General features: G+C 40.3%; 1 protein-coding gene across 2 annotated transcripts in view; it reads right to left on the bottom strand.

Moving 5' to 3' along the window:
- EIF2B3 (eukaryotic translation initiation factor 2B subunit gamma) overlaps nucleotides 1-24,163 on the bottom strand; it is a 104,851-nt gene that overhangs the window by 51,017 nt on the left and 29,671 nt on the right. For both annotated transcript variants that reach the window (XM_075710431.1, XM_075710432.1), the window contains exon 6: nucleotides 2,482-2,571. In XM_075710431.1, the coding sequence (XP_075566546.1) occupies nucleotides 2,482-2,571 (90 nt within the window). The remainder of the gene's footprint in view (nucleotides 1-2,481; nucleotides 2,572-24,163) is intronic.

The following is a 24,163-nucleotide window of genomic DNA, read 5'->3' as shown; positions in this document are numbered from 1 at the left end:
CTGCAAAAGAGTGAGCTCTAGCCAGTTGTAGGATCTGAATTTTTTACTGCTGGGGAACATCTCTTCTGCTTTTGTACGTCAAAATAAAATTTGAAAAACTGTAAATGCTTCACTGAGCTACAAACAATGAAAAAAGGTGTTCTGCCTGCCATCAACCCCCACTGTTAAAATATTAACACAATGTAAATATTGTAATATTGAGGAAGTACACTGTGTCAGTACTTCCTGGCACCGTACAAGAGCTTCACTGTTCACTTCAGTCCCTGCTGTTAGTTTTAAACACGCACAGCTTAAACAAGGCATCTGAGCTTCTCCAGTCCCGGTGCGGAATTGCAGAGAGGCAAAATCTTACTGTAGGTTCTCTCTAGACTAAAAAACAAAGTATTAAAAAGAATCCTTAAACCCAAACAATTATGTATATGTCAGTACTTCTGAGGCAAAAATATTCCACAGGGTATTTCAAAAGTCCTGGTGTATTGCTGCCAAACATGGAAAGATTTTTGGGCATGCACTGTCCTCCCCTTCCTCAGAGAAGAAAGACAAGCTGCAAATGCCCACCAATGCCAGGAGCCTGAAAGCCCAAGTTATTCCTCGTGGCAAAAGTCCCATTCCCCAGATTTGCCAGTTAAGCACATTACTTGCAATTGACTCTCTCTCTCAATTGACTGAATAAGCAGCAAGTGTGTAATAAAGAGACTGAAGCAGCTACCTGCCATTAGTAAGCCAGATGTTGCTAATAGGTCTTAAGAAATGCTATCTAGCTCCTGTAATTAGGTATTTGTCATGGTAGTGTCACAGAAAAGAAGCACAGCTTCATAAAATAGTGAAGACAGAATGACCTCTCTATAGAAAACAAAAAACCAACTGGTCATACTTGCAAAAAGTCAGTAGACTTGTTCTAGGGGGACCTGGGGCAACTGGAGGAGTTCAGGGCAGGATTTCACTCTGCTGGCTTTGGTTAACACAAGGTAATATCTCACCACTGACAAAGCCAAAGATCTCACCAGTTTCAATGGAAATAGCATAAAGCCCTGAAATCACCACTATTTACACTTAGAGGCCTCACTGTGTCACGCACTGTAGCATGTCTGACAAAGACTGTCCTTGTCCCACAGACCTAATGATCTAAATTCAAAACAGCATGAAATAGCAGGGAAAAAGAACTGAATGTGTGAAATGTGTAGTATTCCGGAAATGTCTAATCCCAGCAAAACCAGATGGCTAGGATTTCAAGAAATGAGTCCTACATGTTGTATTCTGACAAAAGAAAGGTGTAAACACTGCTTCACGCTACCACAGGAAATACAAAAAGTCCAGACTGTCACCGACTTTCTAAAATACACTGAATAAACAGCTTATTCCAGATTTAAAGCATCTGCTGCTCCTGGAGCTTTCTCACCCGTCAGACATGTTCCCATACACAAATGGGAACTAAAATGACTCGTACAATGCCCCCATGTGCCAGTCAAAGTATCGGATAAGCTTTATTCTTATGCATGGTAAGAAATTGCCCTGGAGGTTAACACAGATTTTCCACTTAATTTTAACTCACTCACAGAACTTTACTCTGGAAGAGCTCCTTCAATCACATATCCAACTGCATCACCAGATTTGTATATGGTCAAGACTACCACAAATCTCCCCTCCTCCCAACATTTTTTCACATGTCAGTTTATGTGCTAAGCAAAACCACTATGAACATAACACTTAGCCCCTTTATCTTTCATCTTACTTAAAAGGGGAGAAAAACTCTTGAGAACTCTGAGAGCATTCAATACATGTAATGGGCATGACAGCACTACAAAAAGTCTAGGAACAGGACATCGTTCCAAAACTGAACTACTTATGTGAGGGGGGTTGTTCATTTGTTTGTTTTTTAAAGATAAACAGGGTATTTTTCTGGTCTGTTTCATGAAATATTATAGCTAAGATCCTTCTCCACTTCCATAAATGGATGTTTTTCTTACTCTCAGTGGGTGGTCTCAGAGTTTTGACAGAGGAACATCACAAGCTAAAAACATAGGATGCTACAGAGTTAGCCCACCTGCAGCGGTGGTGGATGTGAAGGGGGAGAGAAAAGGTGATTGCAGAGGCCAAAACAGACTGTGGTGGGGGAAATCAAAGGTCAGAAATGTATTCACAGCTCTAACAATGGGGGAGCCCTGGTGAAATGAGCAGCTAAAAAGCACAGATACATTAGGAAAACAAGGGATGCAGAAATGAGGCAAAAATTTTAGCTTTCACTTATGCTGTTATTAGATTTTTTTTTTTTTTTTTAAGAAAAAGTCCAAATAAGAAACTCGGACATAATGCTTGGCATTCTTTTTAGTGTAGTTAAAGCATTTTGAAAACTCATTTCTTTTACATTTCTATTTTATGCTAGCCCATTTAATGAAAAAAATCTTCCTTTAAAAGCTCTGGTATGAACCACATATCAATGCAAACACCTGCTACTACCTTGTGTGTTGCTTTGTGTCTTACCCGTTTTCTACAAGGAAGTCTACCACGTATTTCTTCAGACAGTAGAGATGGGCATCCATCAGCCCTGTTCTGATGTGCATTCTGGGATGCCTGGAAAAGAAAAAAAAGGAAAATCATAGAATTTTACATGGCCATTTATCAGAGCTTGACTTTGCAATTAAGTCAGTGGATAGTGAAAAGTTTGCAAAGGCAGAGCTGTTCTTTCCACCTACTGCTGGATTAACAGAGGAGAACAGTGCAGGCTGCCATTATTGGACTGTGCCTATAAACTTACACCTGCTGGCCCTGGGCTGATTTGCTGCGAAAGAAAACACCTCCTCCAAGGAGTCATTACTCCTGCTACATCTTCTTATGTAAGTGGAAATTGCACATTACTGGGCAGGAAGCCAAAGTAATGGGCCCAGAGTGCTAAAAGTTACAGTGGGTAATGTCAGGGTACAATAATTCAAAGCTTCTGGCTAAGTGCCTGCCTTAATATGCAAGGCTGTGCATGTTCTGCTAGCAAACACAACAACACTACTGTATTTTTTCCAACACATCCTGGAGGGGAATAAGGGAAGGAGATGGGGTCTGCTCACCTTTCCCACACTACACATTACAAATGACTGCCACAGCTCAATTACAAAGTGTTTGCCTACCCAGTCCAGCAAGATGAAAAAGATCAGTAAAACTCTCTCTCATCATTAGCCAAACAATAGCAAACAGGGAAGTCTTTGCTTTCAGACCAGTGGCAGGTTAGCATTTCAGAAACTCAGAAATCTCCAATAGCTTCAATATTTTAAGAACAAAGTTTTAAATCAGAAAGACTTGTCAATTACTTCTATTACTTCTATTTATTTATTCTCTGGTCTTAGTGGAAACCCTTTTTGGAACCTATCTCAAAGCAGCTAGATATTTTATGCCAATATTACTTTCCCTTCCACACACCTGTAGCCTCATTTAAGAGTGTTCTGGCTGTCTGAACACTCACCACTAGTTCTCAGCACAGAAAAGCCACAAGAATATGTAGCTTGCAAATTAAAAAAGACAAAAGACAACAACAGTCAGGGACTACACTGGGCTGTTCAAGAGATCTGCAACTGCACTCAAAGTCCAGAGGCTATTAAGGAGAGAAATTTCAATCCACACCTGAAATTGTCTCTGTTTTCATTTTTCCTCCTTTGATACCTGGATTTCATAATGAATTTTGAATGAACACATCTTACCAGTATATTCTATCCAACCCTTGCTTGCTTATTCCAGAACACACTGAAGTCAGATGTTTGTGATCATTATCACTTTTATTATTTCGTTAGCTCAGCAGAGAGATCACTCACAACTTGGGCATGCATATATATATATATCTGTAGTAAACTAATACTAGCACACTCAATATTTAGTAACACCAAAGCTACTGAGAACATCAGGTGTTCTAGTAAGCCATTTTTCAGTGTATTTCTCAATTAATGCACTGAATGCCAAAGTATGTAAGTCTTAAAATTTTATAATTTAGGTGGCATTTCTCAAGCATGCCATTCAATTCAAGCTAAGTATATTATTAACTATAACAAAATTCTTTAAGTCCCATTTGCAAAGGAAAGCTCCTACAACAGTAGTATGACACTTTGCAGTAAAGTATGTGGTACTAAAAAATGATATATGCACTTTCAGTAGATTACTTCATTAACAAAACATGAGCTCACCTAGCAATGCTCCAGTACTGATCTTATCAGTGGCCCAGATGTTGCTGTGGAAGTCAGCCCAAATAGCAATGTTCCTTATGCAAAGAGGATAGGGAATCCACTAATTTTAATGAGGTCTTGCAGTTGGAAGTCAGCAGACTCCCTCCTGCTCTGCATCCTAAGGATGGTTTCTACATTTTGTGCATTTATGAGAGGGAGAATTTTTGTATCTTCTCTGAGAAAAAGGGCTCCCTTGTATTACATAATGAATATAATAGTTTATTGAAATGGGTGAAAGAGAAAATGGAAAGAAATGGAGCAGGGAGGAAAGCTGGGAAAATGAACAAAACAATGGAACAAGGCAAGAAACATGTTAAAAAATAGAAATGGACACAACATGGGAAATATAGGGGAAAAATAGGAGGAAAAAACCCAATTCTTAACTTGAAGATGACAAACAGGGCACATTTTCTTTAGTGCCAGAATGCCAGGTTCTTCACTCCCTATTCAAGATCTGTCACAACCCTCATTAAATACAAGGCAGGGGAAGGCTGCAAGGGCTAGACATCAAGCAGAAGAGTGTAAAACAGGAACATCTCAATAAATGCTGGTTCTGTTGCCAGTGTCTGTGCGGCTTTCACACATACAGTCTCCCCACCTGCAAACTGGAATAACACTATTTAGCTAACACTGCAGGACACTGAGGATTTGCGGGCTGAAGTTTGTATCTGCATGCAAGTATTGTACCAGGTTTTTCTGTAGCTAAGCAACTTTGTAACAAAGTTATACAAAATCAATGCGAGTGGACACACAGTAGCACAGTGCTATCCTAGCTGCAGCTCCATCACACACAAAAAACCCCACAAAAACCAGCCAGACAACAAGATGTACTGAAACGCCACTGTGAGTTAGCTTTCAATGTAGAATATACTAACAATAACAGAACATCATGCTGGACAAGAGGGAGGTCCCACAATGAAAATCCTCTGAAATACAGACCACCTAAGTGATTTGCAACAGAATAGTCCCATAGATTAATATTATAATCACAGCTTCAAAGGTCAAACAGGCAAGTTTGGGCACATGCATAAACAAAGCTGTAATTTTTGTAAACCAGACTCAAGGAGAGAATAGCCACACTAAACCAGACTGATAAGAGCACTCATAACAAGCCACTAAAGATGATGCTAATTTTCACTGACTAGCGCTTAAACCAGTTTATCTTCAGGTAAAAGCAAAGGAGCCAAATAATCTAACAGATAACAGCAAACTCCATCACCATTTCAAATGAGCATCTGGTTACTAATATCGAAAGCCACACTCCCTTCTCATGCCTCTGATCTCCCACTCCATCAGCTAATCTTTACAACATATGAAAAATGAGCCCATCGTGAGGAACAGCTGATACAGAGAGAATCAAATAACAAACAATGCATGTGCTGAGAGCTGACGCACCTAGACTTATCACTCTGAGGGAGATAATACAGAAGGCTTTTAATTGTATCATCAAAGCAAGGGAGAAGGTACTAGGATGGGCTGACTGCAGATGGTTAAGTGTTAATGAATGCCGGGTTGGGTCTCAAAAGAAAAAGACTGGATATATATCTGAGAGGGTCACCGTTGAGATGAAAGTTGTAACAGCCATTGTTGGAGCTCTTTAATGAGCGAGGAATGTCAAATGTGAACCCTCTAAGAATCATACCAATTACTAAATGAACTTTGGTTCAATCTAGCAAATGTAATCAAGCACAAGTCATTAAAATACATGGTAAAACTCCCATTGGCGCTGCCACTATAGTGTCTATTATTGTCTGTGCTCCCATGCAAGGGAGGGGGCTGCTCCCAGTTGTAAGCTCTGTGTGTTATGTTAAGTGATGGCAGATTTTAGCCCTAATGATGAGGCATGGAAGGCTCCTTGGCAGAAAGTCGACAATGAGGAAGCTTGGAGAGATCTGTGGAGAAGTCAGGGAAAGATCAGCAATTAAAAGAGCAATTTCAAAGAAAGCAATTTAATGTGTAAAATTAGCTTTTATTAGCCCATAATTCCACAAAATCCTGACTTGGGATGAGGCTGCATAAAGGTCTGCAAGAGTCCTTAGAAAGGTCTGTGCCCGTAATTCCTGACACGCCATTGTGAAATAATAAGCAGTACTAACAGGATTGATGCATGCTTCGTACATGGCATTGCTTTGAAAGCGGAGCCCGGAGCTTTTTTCTCCCTGATAACCGCTCTCAGGACTTCCTCCCTCAGGGAAATCAACCACTGATAGAGCAAACTTCCCTTGTTTAAAGGCAAAAAGACAGACAATTGTTTCAACTGTAAACTAATTAAGAGAGATTACCACCAAGAGCTGGAGGTTCAAACCAGCCCTGCACTCCCACTGACAGTGTGATAATGCCAGGCTGGGGTCAAAATCATAAATCTGAAGGGAGCATACACAATGCTTAAAGCCAAAAAGCCTCTCTACTAAGCATGGGATATTGCCACATTAACCTCACCACCTCACAAATAAACTAGCTGAGAAAGAGAAATCCTATGGCCTCTTTCCCTTTAACTTCATACAGCTGTTGGTGGAAAATACGAAGGTCTTTAAATAAGCTCAAGGACCTGAGGCTGTCCATACTCTAACGTTAATCTGACCAATGACATAATAAAAACCTAATCACAACTGCTAATAACCTGGCTCCTGAACCAATATCTGAATTACGTCCACTGTGGGCTTATGGGGTATTAGTTCATCTTCCTCCTCATCCCTCCAAAATAGATAAATAAATAAAAGCACGCTAAGTGCAAACTATGCATTCCACACTCATTTCTTTTCTTATCAATTATATGTAGCTCACAGTCCATGTAGCCAAACAGCCTACCACATTCTCCCTATCCCCCAGGCTACGTACTGTATTCTTGCATGAAGAAGCGTGCCATCCAGTTCAAACACACAGTGCTGACCCTGGACTGTCTGCGTGGAGGCGGTGCTCTCATGTTGATATAAAGCCAGTGTACAGATCAACACGAAGAGAAGTCTCACAGCAAAAGCTGCCAGACCACCTTTAATGTCTCAAGCATTCCTACTTTTAAAGGAAAAAAAATAAAAATCCCTAAATCGCATTGCTCATTTATGGGACAGCTCTTGGCTGTAAACTCATTAATAATAAAAGACCACTGTTACATTGGCTCTTCAAAAATCTCAGACACCTTATGACCTTAACTTTTTTTTCTTTTTCTTTTTCTTTTTTTTTTTTTTTTTAAACGCAGTGCTTTCAGCCAGAAAGATCCCAAAGCACTTAGCCAAATGAATGTCCCCACTGTACCCCAGGCCTCCTTTGCCCACCAGTGAAATGCTGCCACCTCCGGGCTGAATGGCAGCAGCTGTAGTGGCGCAGGCCGGGACCCCCTCGCACCGCCCGGCCCGGAGCCCCTCTTCCGCTGGGCTTCAGAGAAGGGGGAGCAGCGTCTAGTTAGAGGATGCTGATTCTCGGCTGGAACAACGGTTCTGGCTATGAGGAATACCTCGGTGATGCGAGAGAGCTGGTGTGGAGAGGAAAGGGGCACAGAAAAGCAATCACCCAAGATTTCAAGCCAGCGTAGGCTACTACGAGGTGTCTTACAAAACGTGCTGTGGGCCCTGGGTGACCCCAACCTTCGTTTCCCAGCTCAGAGGCACCCCCTCACTCTTTCCTTTCCTCCAGTTTTCTAACAACCTTACTTACAAAGACAGGAGGGTAAGACGCACTTTGGTCCCTTGAGGACCTGGCAAGGGAGGACACGCCACGTTCGCAGCTTAACATCAGCTGCCCAGAGGCAGCTCTGGTAACTACCCAGCCAGCCAGCCAGCCTCCCGGTCGCTGCTTCCGGAGAAAGACGGCATCAGGAATGGGAAGCACTTTCTAAACGAAAACGTTTTATTGATCTAATGACCTAAGTTGCTTGAAAGCCTTCCGAATAATAAATATTTTTCATTTAAAACCTTCACTGCATGTCATTTTTCTTTGTTGTGTTGTATTATTAATATACCCGTGAGACTCTAATACAAACTATGAACCTACTTCTGACAAAAACATGCTGAAAACTTCTTGGTAAAGGAACCAACTTTCACTGAAAGCCAAAGATTAAATCATTTTCTCTAGTATAAAGAGTATAGGTTAGCAGTCAGAACTCAGGATTAACGCTTGTTCAAGGTCAGTAATGGCTTACAATAAGCCAGCATGACCTCCCATAGAAAAGAGTTGTTATCTTGGCACCAACACCGTGCTTTAACGTTAACATCTCTCTTGACTTCAACGCTGAACAGCAAGGGTGCTGATGGCTGCGCAGCCAACTCATCCCATGACCTCACGTAAAATGTTTTTCTTTGCCCTGCTTCAGCTTCCCCGTATGAAATCAAGAACAGTAATTCCTCACCCACCCCAAGTCCACAGAGCACTCCCTGGGGCGTGCACGGCCACATCGCTGGATGCACGTGCATCTCCCCGGGAGCACGCCAGACACAGCTGCTGGGGAAAGCATTTCCCTAAACTTGGTTTTAAGGGTCTTCTCTGCCATGGTGAGTGCTAACAGCTGTAGGAAATAAAGCAGGGGCTGGGCTCCCCACAACCCCCCTGCCCCTTTCTCTCCTTCCCTGTCCTCCACTGAACAAACAGAGAAAATGCAAATACTTTATACTAGACACTTTTATACTAGAGTCAATCTGCTAGAATACCTCAATTGCTATGTAGAAACTGGGAAAGAAAAAGAGAGAGACCAAAATGATAATAAGTCCAGAGTTTGGTGTGAACAGAAGAGAATACACTGCAAAGGAGGGCGGGGACTGCCAGAGACATTATTAATAGGTTCTACCCTTGAGCTCTGGCAGCTACTTGTTCTATACACAGAGGAAAAGGATTAATCAAGCCTTGCACGTAAAGGTTCTTTCTATGGTGTGCCAAAATATTTAAAGCAGTATATACAAAGTGTAAACCTTATTATTATACACATTCAATGTAATCATCTTATGCTACAGTTAAGGCCAGGATGACAATAAAGTAGATTATTGTGCACTATAACCAATTCGATTTCAACACAATGGGACACAGCTTAGTCACTTGGTTCAGCTCTGGTATTTGAGTTTATTTTTCTTATGCTGGGTTAAACTGTGATTTAAGAGATTTCATCAAGCTTTGGGAAATGGTTTCTTTGCTAAAGGAGGAAAAAGAATGAAAAGTCTGCACCTGGCAACCCTAATAATTTCCAATTTTCAGCTCATTTTGCTTCCTGCTTCATGGAAATTCACCTTAGTAAATAACTGTTCCCTAAAATCACCAGGGCTGAAAGGATGACAACACACAAGAGGAACATGTTTTAAGCAAACAACTGAAGCTGGAGGATTGTACAGAGGCTACTGAACAACAGCAGCTCCCGCTGATCCCTCCTACACCAGTTCCCAAAGGGCTAAGCAGTAGACATATGATATATTTTCTTAAATCAAATAATTATAGTAAATGCATGGGAAACAGTGAAACTGAATACTAGGTCAAAGCTGTAGGTCACTAGCAATATATAGCTTAAACACAGCAAGGCTGCCACAGTTTCTTTATGTCACTGGCCTAGACTCAAAGGCAAACAAAATGGTAGTCGGCAGTGTGACTGGCTGATCACAGCCTTGCTCGATAAGGCTCCAAAGACCTTCTGTGCCTCTCAGGTGAGGTGGGTTTTACTAGTGGCTAGAACTTAAAATCTATGGTCTGCAAAATTTTGGGATTTAAGGTAATCACATAACTTCAGACTACTAAAGCACACAGGCAAAAGGAAATCTCCCCTCTCCTGACCTTAAATTCCAAGTAAAAGCACAAGTGGAAAAACCAAAGTGGAAATAAGCATTATAAGCATTTATTTTTATTTTACAGGGCCCAGAAGCAGGACAAACTGAAGCTGTCACACATACCTTTGGATTTCCCATTGTGAGTAGCCTTCCAGGTACCTCATGAAAACCACCTACTTCCACACCATCAGTTTATTAAAATTAAAAATTCCTCTTTAAACCTGTTACTGTGCATAGGCCATACCCATCACTAACTTTCCTTTTCTAGGATCTTCTCTTGACAAGCAAATGGGGTCTTATGACAGCAGGTGTGTGTTTATGAGTCTTTCTTTAGAAGAGATTTGCATTCAAAACAGTTAAATTTCATGGGACTGGAAAACAGCCTGACAAGAGTCCAATAGCAGGTCATTAGGGTTAGAAGGAAGAACAGAAGGAAAGAAGGGAAGAAAGAAAAGATCAATACATGTTGTGTGTTAGACAAAGCAGCATCTGGCTCCCCCCAACACTTACTGTCTAGAAAGCAAGAATACACGAGCTTTGAATCCAAAGAAGGGAAAAATTCAAGTGTTATGGTTTAAAATACCAAAACCTACCCCAATCCAGCCCATGTAGGATGTCCTCTGCAGCAAATCTGGCAAAGCTCATTTCCTTCTACTGTAAGTGAATTACACTTAGCTCCCGCTCCTTGAGGATCTGTAGTTCCCTCAGCTGGTGCTTTGACCTGTGTTTCCTTTTGATTTCCCCCTGGAACCTACTGCTTCTGCCTCACTTTTGATTCATGGTAAGGTTTCACAGTCGTACCTATTCACATCTCAGCTACACTGAAACTTGGACACTTCAGTATTTGGTAATGCAGTAACCACACTTCATCTTGACAAGACCCCAACAACTGTTAAGTGTCAAATATTTAATCAATTAATGAAAACAGCTTTATCTCAGGCAGAAATTCAAATGGGCACACAACTTGGCTCTGTCGCCACTGCAGAGGGAGCCTGGCTGTGACTGCCAGGACACAGGCTGCTCCACATCTCAGCAATGCTGAATGGGTACATAGAAGAAAAAACACATTTTAGGGGAAACTACGCAAAGGTATCAGCAGTCAGACTTGCTGAATCCTGCTTCCCTACAGAAAAACAGAGGGGTTTCCCAACTCGACTACACTGAAGTCATGACTCAGCCCAAGTATTCAGATACATCCTCAGACACATGTTAGCCTGGATTTGGGGCAACATCAACCTTGAGCCATGAGATTTCAGGACACACAGAGCCATCAGGGATCAGGGCAACATCACCGTTAGAGTACAGCCCAATTCTGCAGTGAAGAAATACCCCAAGTGATAGGAATATCCCACAAGAAATAGAGAGATACTTACTTGCATTCTTTTCTAGTTAAAAGAACCTATACTATTTAATCTATCAGCTAATATTTTGACAGTATCAAATAAGAACTTCATTAAAACAATGCCTTAAAATTAGAAAATGTAGCATTCTTTTTGCAGAGTGACAGCAGAATTTAAAACCAAAGGAGAACTGAAGTCAGACTGAAGCCACTGCAGACATCTGCCATCTTTTCAACCCAAAAGAACTTTATGATTAATTCTTTTAATAGCTAACTGGCATTTTACAAAACACCATTAGAAATACCATGGGATGATGAACATAAGCATCAAGGGAAAAAAAAAAAGAAAAGAGACAAGACACAGAAAAATCTATCGTTACCACAAGAAGAGCTTAACATCCACCCAAAGTCCAAATTTGCATTTTTTAAACAAGTAATTACAGTGGTTACAACCACATTGGATTAGCTTCTGGTTAGACCAGATTACTCATGATTTAAAATTTCCAGATTTGTTAATAGCTATAACAGAAGTTGCTGCTTCATATTACCATAAGAAACTGAGCTTACACCTAAAATGCTTTCAGGAGGATGCTAAAGTTGGAGCACTACAGCATTACGTCCAGCTGAACAAAAACGTACACTGCACTGAGGACAGAGCTGGATTTCCAAAAATCTTTCTCATCTTTCACCCATTACTAGGACCTGAATAACAGCTTAGGGTTGGGCCAGAGGAATTTCACTCCTTTTGAACAGTGATAATATGGCAATTAGGATATTGCAGAGGACAGAAGAAAATCCTGGTGAATTCAATGCAGTGAGACAGTACTTTGACCAGTAAGTAGGCTAACTTCCTTCCCTGGGATGGTTACTGCTAACTGAGAAGCTTTACACGAACAAGAGTGTTGTTCTGCACAGCCCAGCACATGCTAACTCACTTCATACAGTAGGTGGGAGCTGCCTTTATAATAAGTAGGAGACAGTCACTGTTCATTTGAAAAAAAACACCAAAACAAAACAACCCCCCACCCCCCACCCCCCCCACGTTCTTGAAGGAAAAGCTGTCTGGTCAGTTAATAAGACACTGGCTCATCTGTGTATTTTCACAACTTAAATACTCAATTTTTTTTTTTTTTTTTTTTTTAGCTGCAGTTACAAAGTCCAGTTTTTGGCCAAAATTAGCAAGTATTTTATTGCTGTGATAAGGAGACATCAGCACACTACTTGTCTGGAGACAGTGTGGCTCCAGCAATGAAATAGATAGGAGAAATGTTAATAATCTAGACTTCAGTGGTCCCTAATAGCGAAAGCAGTAGTAGAGAACCATTTTCACCACTGATCACAAGCTGGTATCGAAAAGCAAGAGAGAAGACAGCAACTGAAGCCTCTGTTGCTTATGCCACCTGGGGTAGCGAGTTAAAACTCACAGCCTAGAAGCAATAAACTGGCTATGGCAAGTAACAGAGTTCAGATGCCTCCACAACTCACTCTTAGAACAGCTCTTTGTACAAAGACCAGAATGGCAACAAATCCAATCCTTTTCCTTTACAAGGCTAAAGCCACGGTAGGACAACTTCCTCATCTTGAAACACTTAGCTTAACAGAAAGAAGAAGAATATGGGTAGCGGATGACCTGAAGATTATCATTTACAGTTTTACGGCAACCTCAAATACTATTAAAACAAAACAACTTCTATTCCCTTCTTGCTTGGAAGAGACTGGGACTATTCCATCTGTGGTTGTGGACTGTTTCAGTATTATCCAACTGCATAAACGAAACTAGTGTCAAAATTAAGTTTTAAATGGCTTGAGGTTTATAGGAATTAAAGAAGGAAAAATTAAATTTGAAACTGTGCTTGTTTACTAGCACTAATTAAATATGCCAGATTTCTGGGCAAGCTTCCTAGCCTGTGGCTACTACGTTACTGGCTTGTAAAACAGTCAACAAGTACATGAGTACAAAGCACAAATACAATAACAGAGATTTCGTGTACAGTCCTGCCTTTAGTTTATGAAGAAAAAAATGGATTAGAAACAATCTGTAACTATAAAGACCTGTACTAACCCTCTAGACTGTATTAGTAATATAAAAAAGGGCCAAGTCTACAATGGTTGCTTTTGCAGAGAACAGTTTAAAAAAAAAAAATAAAAAAATCAGAGAGAGGTAAAAAGCAGTAAGCACAACCAAAATGAACAGGAAGCCTTAAAAGACTAGTTTACTTCTAACAATCCCATGCTTCTGGGCTCTGCTCTCAAAATAATTTGCTATTAAAAATATAAGGGAGTTTTGGCACTTCAACAGAAGTGGGTCTGATTATTCACACCACAGAAGCTGTGCTCCTCACAAGTAGTAGATTTTATTATTTTATTGGAATTCACTAGGAAATAGGTTTATCCTGAAGAGCTGGAATTTCACATTTAATATGGGAGCAAGGGCCATATCCATAATCGCACGGTCCATTTAGACTCTAAACTCTTAAGACAGGTACTATCTTTGCGTTCTACATTTTAAAGGAACCAGCACAATGAGCTCATAGTCTACGAGGAAGCTATAACCCAGCCAAGAAAGAACAAACTAAATCCAACCGCAGATAAATGGAGCCTCTGGAGACTGCTCATCTCGGCACGCAGCTCAAATGAAACAGAATAAAATGCAGTGGTGCCTGCATCAACCCCAGGTAGGTAGGGGCAGGAGAAGGAAGGACAGTAAGATCCCATGGCCTAAATGCTGTTCTTTGCACATCCTTCTTTCAGGAAAAGCTCCCAATTTACTTTCCCTGGCTGTAGCAGCCGTTTCTACAAAAGCAGCAAACAACTCCTAATGAAGAAACACTTGAGGACAATTTGCTGCCTTCACAGCTTTAAAATGAACAGCCTTTCACAGCAAATCAAATTAATGTGTGTTCCCACTGTACAGTAGCTTTGCTCAGCTTTAAGGAAACCAGGAATTATGCTTCAATAAAAATTCAGCCACGCAAATATTCTGCTATAAAAAGAGGCATAAACATATAACTCTTCAACTTCCAGAATCACGTACATGAGGCAAAGGGAAACGATATAAAAATAACTAGGTTTTTGTTTACATCTCAGATTTACAAGAGCAATTCCAGAAACTAAGTTCTTCCACAGAGGCATTGATTTAATTAGCCTGCATAGCACACTTTATTTGTATTTGGACCTCTGACGTACATTGATAAAAAAGAAACAAATATACAATGGATACACACAAAATAATTTGCTGAACTTTTTCTATGCCCAGGTGCAGGTAAGAATTCTCAAACACACTTTCATGGGCTCTTCTTTACATGCAAATGATCCTTTTTTAATGTATACAAACTATGTATGTTTAAAATTAAAAATGTGACTGGATCAATTGGATCATATATTCTTGCAAACCAGCCAAAAATCAAATACAAACTGAAGCCCTGAAGGAATTTCTGGAAGTACAAACCATACAACACAACAGTTCTACTTCTGGCAAGGAGAATCACCTCTCCTTTTGAAACGATGCTAGAAGCAACAGCACTGTGTAAAAATATGCTGTCATTCAGCAATGAAATAACTACATTAATGAACAATACTCAGAAATCATAAAAAAAAAAGTAACTGGTGAAAATCTCAGATAAGCAAGTAAGCACAAAATGATCAAATAACAGCAGAGCACTTGCTTCTTACTTTTTGATAACTGTTAATCTCAATTTTGGGTCTTACTATTCAACCAGCTGACAAAATTAGTTCTTCATAGATGTGAGCATGGTATTCTCTTCAGGACACAAACAGTGGCAGTGAGGGTCATGTTTTTGCTTAAGGTAACAAACAGGACTATGAAGAATGGGTTCTCATACACTTTTTTCACTGTATTTTGATCCACTTTACTACAGAATTTATCTGGTTGTCCTTCGTCATGTTAGATTTAAAAGCCACAACATACCAGAATTTGAGGAATAAATATTTAACTGTGAGTGTAAATAAGAATATTATCCACTTCTGGAGATAACACACAAGTTCAAGACAGTGCCTACCTCCAAGGAATACTTCCGAAGCTCAGCAGTTTCTCTCTTGCCTATAACTTCACCTAATTCTCCATATCCGTGGCTCTACCCAGCCTGCAGCAAGCAGGGATCAATAATTTAGAGCAGTAAACTTACATTTAGAAAACAGATCTGCCTTTACAAAGATATGGCCCCAACATCTTTAGCTTGCATGGACTGCAGTTGTCCTTGACTCTCCCCCGACATGCACAGCACACATTTGGTTGTGGCTTCAAACCACTACGGTGCAGCACACCTTCCCGTAACTCCTGTTCATTTCAACTGTTTATACGCTGAACAGCTCCATTCAGCTTTCACCTCTTCACCACACAGTAACTTTTCAGGCACTAATCAATGATGAAAAACACTCATCAGCTACATGTCAGCATGTCTGGAAACCTTAGGAAACAGCAGTATACTAAGATATCTAAGATACTTCCATTGAGACTTGAATTAACACTTAGAGCCAGTTTTCTTATTGTCATTGTAGGAGGAGATGAAATCAGCAGTAGTGACGCAGGCACATGGCAGGTAAAAGACTGAAGCCTTCCAGAAGTCCTCAATAGAACCTGTGAGTCACCTCCGCAGGGGACTCAACATGTTTTCCTTCAGGAAAATTAAGAAGTCAATGGACAGAAAGAGCGTCAAGTAAAGCTGGCCTTTACATTATTGTGCTGCAGTCTGCTATGAGCTGTCTGTCACTTGAAGACTGGCGCTCAGGACTAAACACTTTTTTCAGAGACACACAAGTTCATATCCTTGCATCCGCTGCCTTCAAGATGGTGAATCCATCAATCATGACTTCAAAACACAGAAACGAAGGAACAGGTAAAGTGACAGATTTCTTTGCAGCAGGTTACTCAGCTGTGCTTCAAATATGGTATTTGGCATTTCTGCTGTTTGTGGCATTCTTGACTTACACATTCATTATATCTTAATTTATGCACGTGACCTTCATGAGGCCACTATTTAGCAGGGCAGTATCGCGTTGTTTTATTACCAGAACTTGTCATTCGGAAAACATTAACTCTCTCTTCGTGCATAAAATTTTAATTAAAAAAAGTGAAGAAGCAGATCACACGCAGCAGCCCAAATCAACTCAGATCTTTTAAAGCAGATCAGTCATAGGAAATTGTTGTCCTGCTTTTAAAATGTTTAGGAGAAATGAAGGCAGTTAGTCTTTGGAGTGATCACCTTCTAAAGGGAATTACTTTTCTACTGTGAAAAGTACGCTGTTTGAAGAACTACAAAAGAACTCGTTTGATGCTTGCATTTTTTTGGAACCGGAAAGTGCTGACCAAAGCTGTATGTGTGGGTAACAAACCACAATTCTTATCTCAGAATTTAAAAGCTGCCATCAGGTGGGCAAACTGGCAGTGGAAAGCAGCAAACAAACCCAAGAAGTAAGAAATATAAGCATCACGTTTTCCCCTTTATCCAGAGTAATACGGACCTGAGAAAGTCTAGACGATACTACTATTTCTGCACCAGAACTGGCTCCTGCCGAGTCCTTCTGGCACTCCCACGGCGTGCCCTGAGCCCCCGCAGGGCTCACTGCTCCGGAGCTGCTCTGCCCGCCCAGCTACGCCGCTGCCAGCCCAGCCCGACCCTGGCAGCGGTACAGCCACTCGCATGTTAGCTCAGGTGCACTGCTGCAAGCTGTGCCAGGCTCAAGCCAGCATTTGTAAAACCAGTTCATGCGCACGCAAGGAACCACCTATCTACAGATTTGATCATGTACACTCAGGAGTAGTGGCTTGTTAATGCAAAAGAAAACACATTTCATTTTTTGTTGTATGTCCAGTGCTTTTGTATGAAAAACTGGAGAATGAGTACCTTGAAAGGAAATTAGAGACAGTGGAGTGGTAAGAACAGCAACGCATAACAACGTAACACACAATAAACTATACAATAATAGATTTAAATACTACTGGCGTCTGACATGCAGAAATGCAAGTGCTGAAACTGAAAATCTAGGTTTAAACATGATCCGTAACTCACGCTGTACGCAGTGTTACATCAGCTGCTTCCTGCAGGTCATTTTAACAAGTACTATTCTGATCCTAAATGTAGGAAAGCCAACAGTTAATACCCTATACTCAGAACAGCATTTTACATTTACAGAATTGACATAAACATTCATGAGTTATGCCCCTATGAGACAGGAAAGTAAAATTGCATTCATTTTAAAAAGCAAAGAAAGTGTGAGACAAACATTAAGTGGACTTCTCAAGGCCACAAAGCCAAGTAGAGAAGTGATATCTCTTTGTATATCGATTACAAGACATTCTTAATGCAAACAGGTGATAGCACATCAATTCACATGTTAACTTCTACCCTTTCCAGCACCAGATCACCTGTAGAACAAGAGAAGCCTTCCACTGTAAACACAAAGGTTGTTTATTTTAATGGTTCTCTACAACAATCAAACAGATTAACATTTCTATTTTTTTCCAAAGACAAGAATAGATTACTGAGAAGTAAGGTTAGACAACTTTTCTGCAAACCCTTTAAGTCAACAGCTGTCCAGGACATGAGAAGTAATTTTTTACCCCAGGCACAAGGTTATCCCTGTCACATACAAAAGCATGGAATATATATAACATCCCTAGTATCATAACTCTTCCTTTTCAGTTAACAAACATCAAGGACATAGCAAAAAAATGCCAAAGTCTACTTTTTTTCAGGTTGCTTCCTTCATATAATAACCTAAATCAGAAAACACCCAGAATCCTGTGTTCTAGAGCTAAACTATCATGGGGTACATCTAAAACAAACACGTGCAAGAGACATATTCCTTAAATCTGAAATATATACTATTTTCTCAAAGGGTAAGATACAGAAAAACATACCAGCAAGCACTAATTTGTCTCACTGATCTATCCCCTCAATAGCCAGAGGCTACTTTTAACTACACTGACTTAACAAAAGAATCTAAATTGTATAAATCAATGTCTCAATTAACATTTTGTTTAGGAAGAGTTACGGAAGAGAAACAGAATGTAATCATTTGCTAGCACAGTGGCTCCAGAGGTCTGGGAGCGAGTGCAAGAATGGATTTGAATGTGGGAAGGGTCCATTATTCTTTCAATAGTGTCTGGTACTGCAAAATATGTGCTTGCATACTTTCCTACTTGAAAAGCTTAAGTCTTCAGTAGCTCCTTGGTCTGGGAAAATGGCAGGCACCCAGATGCTAACCCAGGGATCTAGGAAGGAGATCTACCTGAAGAACAATATTTTTCAAGTGGCCTTAGAAGTGAAAAATGGCCATAAAGAGAAGTCTCATTCCCAAGGGATTTTATTCCTTGTGTCTGGCTGCTGTTCGTCAGGTGCTGTTCCCCACAGACATCCCCAGCACATTCTGATGCAAGAATGGAGAGAGGGCCTCTCTGAAAATAATCACACTTGCTGAAAGACCTGCCCTGCATAAATATCTCTAACAACAGTACAAACAGAAATCAACCTTCTTGCCCGATACTTTAGTTGAAATTTATGGCACCGCTGGCTGTGATTCTGTTATTACTATTCTACCTGGCTAAGGCTCAAAGTCACAGAAGTGGGAATTTCAGAGGTATTTTCAGAAATGCTGTAGCTCATTCAGGGGAAAAAAAACTGACAAAAAAATAAATACCTAGCTCTAGAAATCCTGTACCCATACATTAGTGAACAAAGCTATATATTACACATACATGCATACATGTATGAACACATGTACCATACAGATGGGACACAGAAATTAGGGACACACATGGCCTATGAAATGATATTTAATGCTACACCTTGGGAATAATAAAGGAAAGGGAAAAAAATAAAATCAAAGGGAATAGTGAAAGACAGTCTCTTGCGCTCTTGCAAATATCACCAGCTGCTGGAGGATTTATACGCAGAAAAACTAGAAGTTGGGCTTTAACTTGAATTTCCCTTGCTTTCTTACTGGTTTGCTTCCAACCCTCGGAGTTTAATTAAAGTCCATCAGCCAAATTTTTTCTGTCTGAAGGCCCTAAATTATTCCCTTTTTAAAATCTCTCTGTATTGACTGACCCAGATTTTCCAAAATCTTGAGCTTCCAACTAACCTGAATTATGAATACCACCCCCAATGTGTTTTTTTAAAAGGTTAAAGGATTTCAAGATGATCGACCCAAGTAATACCAACAGCTATTGCCAGCCAACATGCAAGTATGCAGATAACATGTAAGTTATATTTAGAATAAGTAATTGTGCAAGATATAGCATTCTGCATTGCTGGTTCACATATCAAGGTCTAATAGCCATGTCCTTTTAATTCCTAACAGAGTATTTCATACTTGGTGTCTGTGGAAGGAGAGGGTCCTATCAGAAATCTCTAAGACAAGTGGATAAGAAATTTTACTGCGTATAAAAGGAAGCTCTATCTAATCTCCTCTAGCTGAGGAAATGGTGCAATAAATTTGATGAAGAAAGGAAGGATTTAAAGCCAGCGAAAACTAGGATTTTTCAAAGCAGAAACACAGAGGACATGCTGCCCGCAGGAACAGATCTCTGCTATTTACTTGATCTACTGGAAGAACTCCCAGGGAACATGTCTTAGCAAGAGAAAGGAAAGTTTGCTATGCTCTTCATTTCCTGTGTAATTCCAGAAACTGCCAGCACAATGCTGTTTGGGGAGAACCACACAACAGTTATTCAAGAGGGAATTCAGCATTGTATTCTGAATGAATGGAAACATTTTGAAAGATATATATTTGCTGCGAGTAAAATAGAATGCTAATCCAGTAAGGATCGTGGGCACACATATACCTTCAACCAGCTAATTGTGTATTTGACTCTTTCCATTATGACTTTCACAATATTCTTAGCAGTGTTAAACATGACAGTAAATCATCCAGGTTAGAGTTCACAGTAGCCATGAAGTAAGTGTAATAAACCAGCACTAAAAATTTTATGCAACTACCGTTCAATTGATACCAAGTGTAACTAATTTTAATGGAGAGGCCATCACTTTTATGTATCCCTGCAAGTTAGTGATTTGGGATCTCAATGACCAGGATGAAGGAAAGGCTCTTCAAAGTCCAGGTTTCTTAGAATGAACTAGATGAATCGCTCCTTGCAAAAATCCCAAGGGTATTTCCCTCCAGCCCACTGCAAAAATCTTCTGCTGAGCATGACAATTTAAAGGATTTTAAAAAAACCCCAAAACCAAAACAAAACAGCAATGCAGAACAGTAAGGGAACCACAAGCTTTGGCTGGGCTTGGGAGCCAGGACCTAAGCCCCAAGCAGAATCAGACCTTTTAACTGAAGAGGAACAGTCACATGCCTCATTTCACCCTTACTTTGCTTTAAACTAGGCTGTTTCCTCCCCCCCATATTCCATATTGGCTGATAAATTCCCCAACGGCGGGTGTTAACTAACTCCGCATTCCAGTCTGCTCTGCGTCATGGAGTTCCACATCCCGCTGATGAGGAACACATGGTGGACATGTAGTAGGGGAGAGCCTGACAGCACTTGCACAAGCAGGGATAACTTCTCTGACCTTTGGCTTTTTTTTTTTTTCTCTGTACCATCCCAACTGCACAATAAGGAGTCTGTGCCCCTCTGTCAAGTACTGGTCATTCCGGGATTGCCGGACACACGCTGAAACCTTAAGATTTCAACAGGCAGCTCTACTGAATACACGCTATGGCTGAAAACATATATTAAAATCAAATAATTGATCATTCTGTGTTATCGCCCCTAACCAGACCATTCAGAGGAACCTTTTGATCATACAGGTTATGTCTGGATCAATTGAGGTAAATACGTCACAAAACCAAGCGGTGATGGCTGTATTTCCCATCAACTCTGCAAAATAAACTAACTCATGGCATCGCTAAAAACTACACAGTGGCAACTGTATTACAACATTAAGACATCTTTCTAAAATGAACAGACCATTTGTCATCTTTTCAAGACCCAAGCCTGGCTTAGAGTAACAATGGGAGAGATTCAACTTCAGTATTGTCCAACCTGATGACTCATCCAGAGCACTGCATTTACCAAGTCACATGGACTCAAGGGTGTCCAAGCAATACAGCTCTTCCTCCTTTGAAACCTCCGAAAAGTAAAAGCGAATCATGGGCTAAGTGCTGGTCTGAGACCGCAGCAGACAGACAGACAAATGACTAAGGACAGCCCACGCAACATACATTTACTGAGGATTAGAAACCAAATGCTGAGCCTCACGCTCTCTGCTTTTAGTCTTATGCATACTGTAACGCTGGCAAGAATCTTGCAGTAAAATTAAATCTGTTGCCAATAAGTCTTTCTATAGCTACATTCAACAGAAGTTGTTGCTAATATTCCAGATTCTAAGATTCATGACCTCTTACCTGTACAAGCTGTCAGGACATGGCATGACCTTTCTTTTATAAATAGGACCTGGACATGTTGTACATTCCTTTCAACCCCCCCACTGAATGAATAAAATGACACGGCAGCAGCAAAACACAATAAAATCCTGTGGAAGCAACAGTATTAAAATCAGTAATAGCAGTATGTTCTTTAAAATATAAAGTCAATGTCTCACGAACTGCTTTGATAGTATGTTCACGTTTATTGTACAAGCATAACATATAAAAGCACCAAATTAAAATGTTTTCCTTATATTTGGCTACATCCATTTTAGAAACAATAAATCATTTTAAAAATACTCTGTTTCTGAAGTTGAAGGCTACGCTCATCCCCAACATATTTACAGAAAAAGCAGAGCAAGTTGAGCAAAGTTTGAACGCATAATAAAAAAGGTAAACTTTCTGAGAAAATGAATGCCTTTTAGTTACAGCAGCTACTCTTAGTGAAGTGAGAAACTTCTAAACGGGCAAGCAAGACCTCCAAGGGCATCTTGAGAACACCTACTCCCAACTCAGGGCTCAAACAACAACTCACAGACCAATATCTTTTTTTGAAATGTTCAGCAAAATCCTCTTTTGTAAAGAAATATGATTAAAGCTACACCAACATTTTTAAAGTGTGGTTATAGTCTGAGAAGTTAGTGTGTAAAAATCACACCCTCTTATTCAATAGACTTAGTTCCCCTGTTTTGATTCAGAGTCAGATCCGCTTGCTTTACTGGCTAAAATAACTTTTTACAACTTTCTAAATTCCTACTAGTACTGTGAAACCAATTCAGTTCTGGGAAGGGGAACCAGATTCTTTTCTGGCTTGTGCATCTGCAAAAGGATTATTACCTAAATCAACACATAGAATTTCTATTTTCATGATGGAGGAGCCAAAAAGAACTTGACTTATTTTCTGGATGCTAGTCAGAAAATTTTATTTTTATTTATGAAAAGAGCAGATCTGGAATAACTGCAAGAGCAGATCTAGACTAATGGGAAAGACATGAAGATCTACGCATCACTCTCTAAAAGTCACATTTTAGAGAAAAAAAAAAAGATATAACCAACATCTTTCCATGGCATTCCTGAAAATATCACTTGAATGCAAAGGAAACTTGGTAACAAAAGTTTGCTAATAGTGAAAACTACTGATTTCTCCAGCACGGGACCACCACCAAAGCTAATACATGTATATTCATCCTGTAGACTGCTGAGCCCAGCAAAGAGTTTTTGCTCCCTGGTCTGCCCTGAGTTGCTCCTCAGGATTTTCCTACCGAGTTGGGTTATTGCACCCCTCCCTCCCCTGCCAGTGGCACTGCTTGTGGGGACCACTCCCTAATGCACAAAGTAAAAAGAACCACATTACCAAAGCCCTACTGTTTAATCTGTTAAGTAATGCAACTCATTTTGACACTTGTGGCACATGAAGTACTCGATCATACATCCAGCTGGGGGCAAGCTGGAGGTGGTGGCCCCCTTCACCAGCACAGCTGGATCTGGAAGAGGACATCTGCCCATGATCTAGTTTAGGATGCTTTACACAGTGGAGCATCTGCCTATACGTGTGTCATTCCCAGCCTTTCTCATAAAAGCACATTTTAAAAGAAAAAAAAAAAACCCAAAAGAACCACCATAGGAGTGGCAGAGTATTTCAGAGATGCCAATTTCCCAAGGAGGGCAGTTTCAGAGAACTGAAACACTAAGGAAGTTGCAGTGTGTTTATATATGATCCACTTATTTAAAACAAATTATCAGCAGAAAAAAAGAGCAATATCCCAAGGCAACAGAAAGGAAATCAAGTGTATCAAAGCTATTCCTGAACTCCCATTACCTACCCACTTGGCAATGCTGACTTTTAAAATTATACTACACCATTCATTTTTACTCTCACGATGCAAAGGGAAAAGGAAGAAGAAACTCCCCCATCTTACCCCCCTCTTTTTATTAAAATATCTTAAAAACAGATCTGTATTGTTACTTCAAGGTTACTAATGTTAGTACTGTATATATTTATAGATGAGGTATTCCTTTCTGTCTGAAGCACATGAGGTAATAAGTAGCTGGAATTGTCATGGTGATTTATGAACATATTCTCTAGGAGAAGCCCTGCACCTGCGTCTGTGCAGACAGAACACCCACGAAGGCTGAACTCACCCTTACGCAGCCCACAAGATCTTAAAAGGAAATGCTCCAAATTTAGACCTGCTCCAACAGGTGTCTTTTACTGTCTCACTTTGCATGACCATAAATATTAGAGGTGGAGCAAAAAGCTCCCTGTCCATTGTAATCATGCTTTGAAAACAAATACCTTTGCCCCCTCCTAAAGCAAAGGCGGCAGCTATGGAATTCTCATCATTTCCTCGCTCCTTCATCCTGCCAAGACCCAAGTCAGAGAGATGTCACCAGCAAAACCAGGCTCCAGGGATGAGCACATAACTTTATTTTTTTTCTCTTCAAAGGGCCCTAAGCTGGCTCCAAAACTTCCCCAAACTGTATTT

Source organism: Pelecanus crispus, chromosome 5 (assembly GCF_030463565.1).
Source record: "Pelecanus crispus isolate bPelCri1 chromosome 5, bPelCri1.pri, whole genome shotgun sequence".
NCBI lineage: Eukaryota > Metazoa > Chordata > Aves > Pelecaniformes > Pelecanidae > Pelecanus > Pelecanus crispus.
This window is presented reverse-complemented; position numbering and strand designations above follow the sequence as displayed.